Genomic DNA, 12,500 nt, shown 5'->3' on the forward strand with positions numbered 1-12,500 from the left:
TAGGTGTAAACAGGAGTAGATGTGGATGGGTGGAGTAAAGTCCAATACTTACTATCATTAAATACCAACTTCAATAAATGCAAATTCACTGCAGGTACAATAAATGTACCAAAATGATCACTGTGTAATTTTCTTCAAAATAATAACTGCAATTAGCTTCTTCCTTTCCTTTTTTTTAATAGGAAGGCAACATCAGATAAAATACAATGATCAACACGCACGCACAGAGGCAGGCAGGCAGGCAGGCAGGCAGGCAGACAGACAGACAGACAGACAGAAAGACAGCTTTGTGTAGGACAGTTGGGACTTTTTTTTAAAGAAAGGGGGTCAATAACCAGATAGAAACATGAATTTGAAGTAGAATGCTTCATTCGGATTTTGAAAACTGTCTTTTAGCATGGGGTTATAAATGGAGTGATAACACACAGAAAGCTACCACCAGTGCAATGCTATCACATTTTTTCTAGCACTAGGGGTGTATACCTTCCCAAAAATCACTATGAGAATTAATCCCCCCTTCGGTACAAATGACCCCAAAAATGGGGTCCTGGCTCACGGTCTAATATGGGTTAGGGTTGGGTTAGGCCAGGGTCATGTGTGTCACAGTGACAGTCTCCAGTCTTGGCCCATATGGGTTAGGGTTGGGTTAGGCCAGGGTCATGTGTGTCACAGTGACCAATCTCCTGCAGTCATGGTCCATATGGGTTAGGGTTGGGTTAGACCAGGGTCATGTGTGTCACAGTGACCAGTCTCCAGTCATGGCCCATATGGGTGATGTAGGCCAGAGCTGGGTTATGTCTGTATCTCCTTCTGTCTGGGTGTAACCTGTCTAGCAAGCTCTCTGACTGTGCATAACCCTATGTAATGTGCGTGCGTGCGTTGCTTGCGCACACACACACACACACACACGCACGCACGCACGCACGCACGCACGCACGCACGCACGCACGCACGCACGCACGCACGCACGCACGCACGCACACACACACACACACACACACACACACACACACACACACACACACACACACACACACACACACACACACACACACACACGCACACGCACAGGCACACGTCTGTCTAGTAGTAAAGATGTAATTAGGGAAATAACTCCCTCTTCTGGACTATATAAGCACTGATGCATGGTTAGAAAAATGAAACCATGATTAGAAAAAAAGTAATAATAAATATAGCTGTTAAATACAGCTATAAGACGGAGTCAGGCAGCTATAAGACGAAGTAATAAATAAAAATCGCATTTGTGTGAAGTGATAGAGAGAGAGAGGTATCTGTGGGCTAATGGGGATCCATCTGAATAAAGAATAAAGACAGCAGACACAGAACATGTCCCACTGAGGCCTGATTTATTCTTCGTCGTACCAAGAGGTGCATGCATAGTCGAAGAAACCTTGTAATAATAGTTTAGCCGAAACTGGCCCCGTAAAGTCTGACGGGGGCCAATGCGTGCTGCTCTAAATGCAACACACTCTTTTAACTTCAAGTTAAAAGAACACCTTATGTAAACCATACTGCAGTAACCCTGGGAAAAATAATGATTCAAATGTATAATTTGTTGAAAGTGATTTTTGCTATGTTTTTCTATGTTTTTTATTTCTTATTTTATTTTACTATGTTTTATTTTTAGTTAGTGTTTGTAAACACTTGTAAGTATTGCCTTTGTTAAATGTTAAATGTTTGTCTGACTGTGTCGGACCCCAGGGAAGACTAGCTTTTGTCATAAACAATAAACAATAAACATTGGCGCTATGGACCTAGAGCCTGGTAAAACCACTCCCCCTGCTGGACATATTGAGGGGTTTACTTTACCCCAGTTTGTGACGTCATGACGCTGATCGGACGTCCGACGCGGAAGTAAACAGTGGTTTTCGCGTGCATGCCTCTATGCGTGCATTGGATGTCCATTCTAGAGCGTTGTAGGACAGTAGGACCACCAGTATCTTTCTCTGTAGGACCACCAGGACCGGTCCATTCTCTGTAGGACCACCACACGTCACGGACCGTCCAGGACCATGTCTTGTAGATCTAAAGTAGAACGTTTCTCCAGTCCGGGAGCGAAAGGGAACGGACTGCGGGCGACGAGGCGAGTCGCAGCGGGAGAGCTGCTCTACGCCGCCGAGCCGCTGGCCAGCTGTGTGTCCAACAGGCTGGCCGAGCATGTCTGTCACCACTGCTTCACACGGTGAGACAGGCTGCCTGTCTGTCTGTCTGTATGTCTGTCTGTAAGACTGTCTGTCTGTGTGTCTGTCTGTCTGTGTCTGTAAGACTGTCTGTCTGTGTAACTGTTATGTCTTCAAGTAACGAGGCAGCTGCACACGTTTGATAACTTTGATATCACTTTTATATTATATTTATTAACAGTTTGCAGAATTACAGTACATTTCAAGTACAACTCAATACTAAAAAACTGTTAAATGTGAGTGGACAGCACCATAAAGCATTACACTTGTTTACAAGAGGGTCCACCTTGTTCAATTCATCAAAACATTAAGAGACGTACGAATATACACAACTTAGCTGCAATTTGCAACTCTAGATTATTTTTATAATGGGATGAATCTAGAGTTACAATACCCTCCATTGACTCCCCACTCATCCAGTTTGTGATCTGCTTGTATTAAACGACGTTAAACTCTCCATCATTGCAGCTCTAGGCCAAGCTTGAATTATCCTCTTTCAATCTGCCGAGCTTTTGTGTCATAAAAATCCACTGTAGACATATTGTTATGAGATACTTTCTGTCAAGACATTCTGTGCAGGTGATTCTTTGTTGGAGTTTGGAAGCACTCGTCGTAAGTCACTGAACGGCGCTGTGTACACCTGTTTGGAATCTGCACATAATGCAGGAGGCAGCAGCGCGACCCCTTAATACAAACGAGCGCTTCCAAACTCCAACACCTGCACAGATTTATTTTTTATATATATTTTTTTATCCCACGATTTTGTAACCCATTTTTCACCCCTGTGTCAATCAACTAATGTGATCCTGGGCTCTGCACACCCTCCGCCAACCTAGTCCCCATATATGGTGGACAAGGGGAGACCAACCTAGTCCCCATATATGGGGGACAAGGGGAGAGCAACCTAGTCCCCATATATGGGGGACAAGGGGAGAGCAACCTAGTCCCCATATATGGGGGACAAGGGGAGAGCAACGGACTTGAACTCATGCTTCCTTCATGCCTGAGTGTCCAAGTTGCTCCTTTACACCTGACAGGGGGGAATTTCCCTCGTTGGACGTAGTGCGTGGAAGGAACACGTTATTCCAACCAGTTCCTTTCCCCTCCATCAGGCGCCCCGGCTGGCCAGGGGGAGGCAGTTTAGAGACCAGGATTACTGCATGTTTTTTGTGAGCGTACCTACCCTAGGGGACACGGGAGAACATGCAAACAACATCACACGGAATTTTATGACACACAAGCTCGGCAGATTGAAAGAGGACAATTGAAGCTTGGCCTAGAGCTGCAATGTTGGTGAGTTTAACGTCGTTGGATGAGTGGGGAGTCAATGGAGGGCATTGCAACTCTAGATTCATCCCATTTATAAAAATAATCTAGAGTTGTAAATTGCGGCTGTACACAACTATATTAGTCAAAACAGGAAATCGTCATAGTAGAGGACGTAAAAAGGGAAGACTGTGAAGTCTGTGAAGGCTTGAGGGATTAGATGTCCCATTAGAAATGGACGGATCAGCCCTGCCCCTTTATGCGCCCTTTGCCAAAGTCAGCATCGATGCTGACTTTGGCAAAAAAATTACCCACAGTTCAGTTCATAGCGTTACCAGGGACTCCTTCAAAGGGCACCTACGGACGGCTGCAATTCCAAACTGGCCCCCGTAAAAATCTGAATCCTGAACCCTTTTCCCCTCACTGTATAACATATTTTCCCTTTTTACCTCCTTTATGATGAATTCCTGTTCTGTTCTTTAACTATATAGAAGTGTATATTTGTACGTCTCTAAATGTTTTGATGAATTGAACATGGTGGACACTCTTGTAAACAAGTGTAATGCTTAATTGGGTCGTCCACTCACAGTTAACAGTCTTTGTATTGAGTTTGTGCTTGAAATGTACTGTAATTCTGCAAACTGTTAATACATATTTCAATCAATCAAGGAGAGCAATCCTCCGAACGTCAATCATTTAAATATGCAAATGAGTTATGAATCGCGGTTAGAATGTAAACAAACAATAGTGCATTCTCACTGTTCTCAAAGGGAGACGGAATGGAAGGATACTAGGATACTATTGAATAGTAGCACCTGACTGATAACATTACTTCCACGCTCTGCTTGCGCAAGTAACAAGGGGAACATGATGAGAAATGACTAAATGAGCAAAGTAAAATAATATGGAAATGCAATTTATAATCAATGTAGCCCCCTCCGGTAGATAGATACGTCACAAGGCGTTCTTTGTATGTACAGACATTTATTTAGCGTATGCTAAATGCCGTGAGAACTGAATAAAAACATAAAAGACAATATACATTCAGTACAATATTCTCATAGAGAACAATAATGATGAACAACACAGGTTACAATAAACAAACACAAATGTAACAAATATACCTCATTGGCCGCATCCACTTTGGGGGGAATAAACGGGGGAAATCTTTCAGTATCAGTACATTGGCTTTGACTGATATCATGGGCTGGAAAACAGCAGATCTACATGTGGCAGCAGCAATGCCTTTTAGCTGTTGCACGCTGAAGCTCTCTCTCAGAATGAACTGGCTCTGCCCTGCTCTGCTAATTATGAGGATCCAAAACACCCTTGCTCAATCAGCAGATCAGGCTTCCACTGCTCAGAGGTTTAAGTGACCTTAGTCAATCAATCAAACATAAATTACCCCAAAACACATTGAAAACAAAGTAGAACACATAGAAACATGAAATTGACATGAAACAAAAAACATTATGAACTTCTTAACTTATGTACTTTTTTATAAATGAACTTTTAATTCTGTAGGCAGCTTTTAATCTTGATGACAGCTACACTCCCACCGAAATCACCTGGATTTCTTTAACAAACTTTCACATTTTATAATCATAATCATCCTTTTTTAAGTGTCATGTAGTGTGTTATGAACACTAATGTATGGAGTGCATGAGAGGTAGAGGTTGCTTAGTCGGCTTCAAGCAGGGTAACCGTCTTATGGATAGGCCTCTCCAAGTAGACTGGCTTGTTGAGTCTCTTTCCTTGGCCATCCAGTGCTGAACTTCCAATCAGCAATTGTAGCTTCCTCACACATCCATCTTCACCAGGGTGCACATCCGTGACCTTGGCTAGTTTCCACTCATTTCGTGGTGCAGTGTCGTCTTTCACAATCACTATATCGTTGATCTTTGCATTTCTGCGGGTCTTGTGCCATTTCTGCCTCTGTTGCAGGTTCAACAGGTACTCTTTCTTCCACCTAGACCAAAACTCGTTGGCTAGATATTGCACTCTTCGCCATCTTTTGCGTAGATAAATGTCTTCCTTCACAAAGTCTCCTGGTGGAGGCAAAACTATTGAAGACTTCATCGTCAGGATGTGGTTAGGCGTAAGAGGCTGTGGCCCAGCCGGGTCACTGAGTAAGTGTGCTGTTAAAGGCCTGCTGTTGATGATTGCCATGACTTCGTACAGGTAAGTTCGCAAGGATGAACTGTCAAGTCTTTGGGGTGCCTTATCCAGGATGGATGTCAACACACTCCTTATTGTTCTGATTTGCCTTTCCCAGGCTCCACCCATATGGCTCGCAGATGGAGGGTTCATGACAAACTCACAGCCTAGTTGCTTTAAGGATTCTTGATCCATGTTCTTCACAGCTTCCAGAAACTCACGTCTTGCACCAACAAAGTTAGTACCTTGGTCTGATTTCAGTTGACGGACGTTTCCACGTAGGGCGATGAAGGAACGGAGTGCATTAATAAATGCATCGGTCGTCATGTCATCAAGGAGTTCAATGTGCACAGCACGAGAGCAAAGACAGGTGAACAGCAGCCCATAGCGCTTCAGCTCCTTCCTTCCATCCTTGACATGGAACGGCCCAAAGCAGTCCATACCACAATAGGTAAATGGAGGAGTTGCTTCCATTCGCTCACGGGGTAAATCCGCCATCTTTTGTTCCTCTGTACACCTCCTGAACTTCCTACACTTGACACACTTATAGATGTAGGAGGACACAGCTTGACTACATCCAAGGATCCAGATGCCGTTTGATCTCAACTCATTCATTGTTATGCCTCGTCCTTGGTGTTCCACCCTTTGATGGTAGTGGTCGATCAGTAACATTGATACGTGGCTGGTCTTCGGCAAGATGACTGGATGCTTGATGTGCGGATGCAAATCAGCATGTTCTAGTCGTCCTCCCACCCTGAGGATACCTTGTTCGTCCATGAAGGGATTCAGACGGTGCAGTCTGCAGGTCTTATCCGTGCCGATCTCCTTCTTGTGTTGAAGACACTGGATTTCTTCAGAGAAGGTTGCTCTTTGGACAATACCTATGATGGTAAGTTCAGCATCCTTTCTCTCTTCGAGACTTGTGGCTTCATTGGTTCTTGACGTCAAACCTTTAAGCTCCTTGACACGACGCATGAGTCTTGCAATGGCTTTGACTAAACTTGTCCAGCTGGAGAACTTCAGGAAACGATCAGGCAGTGAAACGTCTGTTGCCAAGGTCTTATGTACGATGGTCTTACGAACTTCTGGGTCTTCAACTGCTATGTCTCCCACCTTAACATCTCTGCTGGGAAGCTCGTCACACCAGAGGAAATCTGGACCAGTAAACCAGTTGGAAGCAATGAGGTCCTTTGCCTTGAGGCCTCTTGACACGTGGTCTGCTGGATTTTCTTCAGAGCGTACATGTCTCCATTGACTTGGATTGGTACTTTCTTTGATTCGTGTAATGCGGTTTGCCACGAAAACATGAAATCGCCTGGCGTTATTGTTGACGTAACCCAGGACGACCTTTGAGTCGGTCCAGAAGAACTCCTGGACATCTTCTATATCCAACTCCTTTCTGAGCAGGTCACTTGTACGAACAGCAACAACCGCTGCTGACAGCTCAAGTCGTGGGATTGTGGTGATCTTCGTAGGTGCCACTCTGGACTTGCCCATGACTAGAGAACAATGGATTTGTCCTGATGCACTGACTGCTCTTAGGTAAGTGCATTCTCCATACCCTGTGACACTTGCGTCGGAGAAGTGATGGAGTTCATACTTCTTGACTTCTTTGAAACTTGCTGGCAGGTAACATCGCTGGATCTTGACATCAGCTAAGTTCTGCAGGTCCAAGAGCCAGGACTCCCATTTTGGACGTAGTTCTTCAGAGAGTGGCTCATCCCATCCAATCTTGTCTCTGCACATCTGTTGCAGTATTTGCTTCCCAACTAGGATGAAGGGTGCTACAAAGCCAAGTGGATCAAAGATGGACGCTACTGTCGACAGTACTCCTCTTCTAGACAGCGGGTGCTCATTTACTACCACTCTGAACTGAAACTGGTCTGAAACAAGACACCATCGTACACCTAGGGCTCTTTCAAGCTGCGGCTCACCCAAGGCTAGATCTAGATGTCTTACTGTTTCAGCACATTCTTCTTTAGGGATGGATGCAAGCACCTCCTGACTGTTGGAAATGAACTTGTGGATTCGCAGCTTGCCTGCGCTGCAGATCTGCCTTGCTTCACTGACCAACTGTATTGCTTCATCTGCAGTTGCCAGACTTATCAGACCGTCATCCACATAAAAGTTCCTTTCGATGAAAGCGATGGATGCTTCACTGAAGCGGCCTTGTCCTTGTGCAGCAACGTACTTGAGGCCATAGTTTGCACAGCCTGGCGACGAGGCTGCTCCGAACAGGTGCACTCTCATCCTATAGACTGATGGTTCTGATTGAAAGTCTCCATCATCCCACCAGAGAAATCTCAGATAGTCTTGGTCTTCTGCTCTTACGTGGAATTGATGGAACATGCGTTCAATATCGCACATTATTGCTACTGGACCCTTGCGGAACCTACAGAGGACACCTACTAGGGAATTTGTCAGTTCTGGTCCGGTGAGCAGATGATCATTCAACGACATGCCTTGGAACTTTGCAGAGCAGTCGAACACAACCCTTATCTTTCCGGGTTTCTGAGGGTGATAAACCCCATGGTGAGGGATGTACCAGACAGGACCTTTGTTCATTTCTTCAGCTGGAACCTTTTCAGCATCTCCACGCGTGATTGTTCCACTCATGAAGTCAATGTAGTCTTTATGGTACTGCTTGTCTTTCTCGAATCTCCTTTTCAGACACTTGAGGCGGTGATTTGCACACACTCTATTGTCTGGTAGACTCGGTCTGTCTTCCTTAAATGGCAACGGCATTTCACAGTGACCGTTGGCCTTGATCTTGATTCCATCCTCCATTGTTGCGATGAAGCGCAGATCCTCTTGGGAAAAATGAGCATCCTCTGCCGTTCTCTCATTGAAGTCTGATTCAAGCACCCGTATCACGTCTGGTGGAGTGACAACTTCTCTGACTTGTGTTCGGCAGATGTATCGGACTTCACTTGTTTGATTAGCATGCGAGTGAAGATTTGGTGTCACTTCTTTGACAACAATCCTGTGGCTGCTTCCAATTACATCGCCATAGTCGACACAGGGATTGACACAGCCGACTATACTCCAGCCGAGGTCTGTTCTTTGGGCAAAAGGCTCATTGTCTTTGCCTGACACCACTTCTCTGGGTAGCAGGGCATGGGAACAATTATAGCCAATAAGCAGACCAATGTCGCAATCGATTACTGGTGCGATCTCTTCAGCAAGGTACTCCAGGTGAGACCATGCTCTGGCAGTCTTGGGTGTAGGAATATGACCGAGATTGGCAGGAATGAACTCTCTTGTATAGGTGACTGGGAGAGGGATTTTCTTAGAAGAGTAAAACCCCCTGACTTGTAGCCCAGTTAACTTCTGACTTGGAATGATCGTGTTCTTGGATGACAATGTAGACAGCTTTAGCTGCACCGGAACCTTCTGTGTGTCCAGAGTGTCAGCTTTCTCTTGCAAGATGAAGGTGGTATCACTTTGGTTGTCCAGCAGTGCATATACAAGAACTTCATTCTCTGGTCTACTTGTAGTGGATAACCACACTGGAACAACTGTGGAAGTGCAAGCGTTGCTCATATCCTGCACTACACGGTGTGATGTTGCTTCACTTGCTGTTTCATCTGTCTTGTCCTTTGACCTTTCTTTGTCCTTTGAGTGCTTCTCACTCTCCTTTTGTTTGTCATCCTTCTGTGGTTTCTTTCCGTCGTCTTTGGTACGGTCTTCGTGTAAACAGGTAGGGTGCTTCCTTTTACATGTGTCACAGACACTCTTGTTGTCACAATTCTTAGACTGGTGACCTGATTTCATGCATCCAAAGCATAATCTGTTGGTCTGCACGAACTTGACTCGTTCTGCGACTGACTTGGCCATGAACTTTCGACATGTGTGAATGCCATGGTTTGACTTCTCACAAAAGACACACCCTTTAGCATCTGGTTTCCCTTCAGAAGTGCTTGTAGTTGCTAGTACCTTTGCACCAATACTTCGTGTCTTGGTGTCTTGGTGCTTTGGTGGTGTCTTTGACTTCTCGACATCACACGACTTCAGAGCATAAAGAGAGGTCACTGGATTACAGGCTATCTTGGCTTCCTTTGTGACAAACTTAACAAATTTCCCGAAACTAGGGAATTCTTGCCACTCTTCCAGATTCTCAATGACCTTTCTGTTCCAACTGGCTGTCAGCCAATCAGGAAGCTTGGTAAGTATTCGTTGGTTTTCAGCGCAGTCATTTAAGACTTCTAGGCCTTTAATCTGTGACATCGCTGATTGACAGCCTTGCAGGAAGTCTGCGAACTCTCTCAGTTCCACGCTGTCTCTGGGTCCTATCTTCGGCCATGCGGTAAGTTTATCTCTGAAGGCTTTGGCTATCACAAATGAGCTTCCATATCTCTCTTCAAGTATGTCCCATGCTGAATGATAGGCTGCTTCTGTGCCTAACAGGAAATAACCTTCTATGGCTTTCTTTGCCGGTCCGCCGACGTACTTGCGAAGATAGTATACTTTTTCATTTACTGGAATGTTCTTTCTGCCTATCAACGTTTGAAATGACATCTTCCAGTCTTTGTACCTTAGTGGGTCTCCACTGAAAACTGACGGCTCTGGTACAGGGAGTCGGCTTGCATTGATGGACTCGGCAATTGCTCTGGCGATTGCTGTAGCGCTATCCTCTTGCTGAGCACTAGCAGCAGGTTGGCTTGTGACTGCTTGTGTCATCTGCTGGGCATTAGTAGCAGGCTGGCCCCTTGTGGTTGCTTGGGTTATCATAGCCGATTGTGCTTGTGAGACATGTTGTGGTGATGCCACATATTGCACAGGCAGACGCTTTGACTTAAGTGTGGGTTTCAGTTTCATAGATTTGCTGTCTTCAAGCAACTCCGATATGTCGTCATCTGAGCCCACTTCTTGTTCATACACTTGTAGTCGTGCCTTTGCAGCATTCATCTTTTTGACTGCATCTAAGCGCTCTAATTGCCTGCGCTTCTCTTCTAAAGCACTTTGCCTTGCAGCATTTTCCACTTCTTGCTGTGCAAGCCTTTGCCTGTTCTCAGCTTCAAGGGTTTCAAGCTGTTGCTTCTCATAGTCCATTACATTTAGGACATCTAAAGTGGCTTGATTTGCAGCTAGGTCTGCTGCAGCTTCTTGTTTCTTTGCAGCGGACAGGTTTGAGTGCCTTGATCTTGTGGTTGGTCTACTTGTAGACACTGAAAGTTGGCTGGCACTGAATGTGAACTTCGAGCTAGACTCACTCAAAGCATCTTGATTTCTGTCCTTAAAAGCACGCGTCAGGATCTCTGACACCGCTACACAAGTGTCGACACGACGGCGGGTCTGGCTTTCAGGGGTAATGTGTCGGCGTAAGTCAACATAAGCTTGTGTTACATCTTTCTCAGCACAGCTGACCTTGGTCACAACGCTTTCCAATATGTCATTGGATAGAGCTCCATTGAATGCTTTCTTAGCCTCCTTGGCAAGAGCTTTCCAATTTTCATAGGAAGTTGTGAAGTGATGCTGCATATTTCTTATTCTGTCATCTTCGAGGTTTTGACCCTTTTCAGTAAGCTTTCGGGTTCTCCGGCTTCTTCGCGGTTTATCTGCATCATCTTCACTCTCTTCTGACACATTGTCGGCCCCTTTTAGTACCTCAATTCCCGATTGTACCTCAATTCCCGATTGTGTGTTAGTGTCTAAAGGTGCATTATCAGTACTGCTAGACTGGTGCACTAACGCATCAACTGTAATGGTAACGTTTAAATCTGTTTTACTGGCTTCGTGCTCAGACATCTTTAGAATTGTTTAAATTGACTGTAAGCTATCCTAAATTAGTAGCCTGTAGCCTTTAAAGCTTAAACAAAACAAAAAACAACAGTTAAATTAACTGGCTTAACCTAAAATAATACTACGGATTTGGAATGTAACACTTGCAAATTAACTTGGATTTTAGTTTGACATAAATGTTTTAGAAAAACCTTAAAATGTATCAAACACCCTTAATGAAATTGTTTCACTTGCAAATAATTACCATAAGTATTTTTAACCAAGTATATATATTTAGACTGACTTAAGTATCATAAATTATTTCACAATACACATGAACTTTAAATTAAATTACCCAATGAAATGGATAACACTTGTTTTAACACTAGTAAACTTATATCACTCTTGGTTGCAATATAGTCACTTCAATTCTTTAGGAGTAAACCACTTAAGATTAAATCAGAAAAATGTATAACACCAAAATATTTTCACCCTTAGACTTTAAGTGTCGTTTACACTTGAAACTTGCTTAAAATTAAATGACTGTAGTGAAATCAACAACAACTTGAACATAGAAAGACATGTGCAAAATACTAGAAATGTCCCTTTAAGCAATTTTATAGAGTCCCTTTAAAGCAGTGAGTAGGTTACTCCACTCAACATTTAACTTATTTTAAATGTGTTACTTCTTGTTGGCTTAACCACCCAAAGCTCTCGAACTCCACTTGCTGGGAACCCAATGTAGTCACAGTCTTATCTGTTGCTGGAAGTCACTGCAGGTGAACCATGGAAACTTGCTTGCAGCACGGTCGACGGTAGGCACAGACAGGCCCCTTCACCTCGTGTCGAGCAGGCTGAGTTCTCACTGTAGCCCCCTCCGGTAGATAGATACGTCACAAGGCGTTCTTTGTATGTACAGACATTTATTTAGCGTATGCTAAATGCCGTGAGAACTGAATAAAAACATAAAAGACAATATACATTCAGTACAATATTCTCATAGAGAACAATAATGATGAACAACACAGGTTACAATAAACAAACACAAATGTAACAAATATACCTCATTGGCCGCATCCACTTTGGGGGGAATAAACGGGGGAAATCTTTCAGTATCAGTACATTGGCTTTGACTGATATCATGGGCTGGAAAAC

At 44.2% G+C, this 12,500-nt stretch overlaps 1 protein-coding gene across 1 annotated transcript in view; it reads left to right on the forward strand.

The window, feature by feature from the left end:
* Positions 1 to 1,964: 1,964 nt before the first annotated feature.
* The window catches only part of smyd3 (SET and MYND domain containing 3), a 34,170-nt gene continuing 23,634 nt past the window's right edge, over positions 1,965 to 12,500 (forward strand). The window contains exon 1 of the mRNA XM_080768907.1: positions 1,965 to 2,203. Within this exon, the coding sequence (XP_080625033.1) occupies positions 2,034 to 2,203 (170 nt within the window). The 5' untranslated portion in view covers positions 1,965 to 2,033. The remainder of the gene's footprint in view (positions 2,204 to 12,500) is intronic.

Source organism: Protomyctophum bolini, assembly GCF_963924005.1.
Source record: "Protomyctophum bolini genome assembly, chromosome: 1".
In the NCBI taxonomy this organism is placed as follows: Eukaryota; Metazoa; Chordata; class Actinopteri; order Myctophiformes; family Myctophidae; genus Protomyctophum; species Protomyctophum bolini.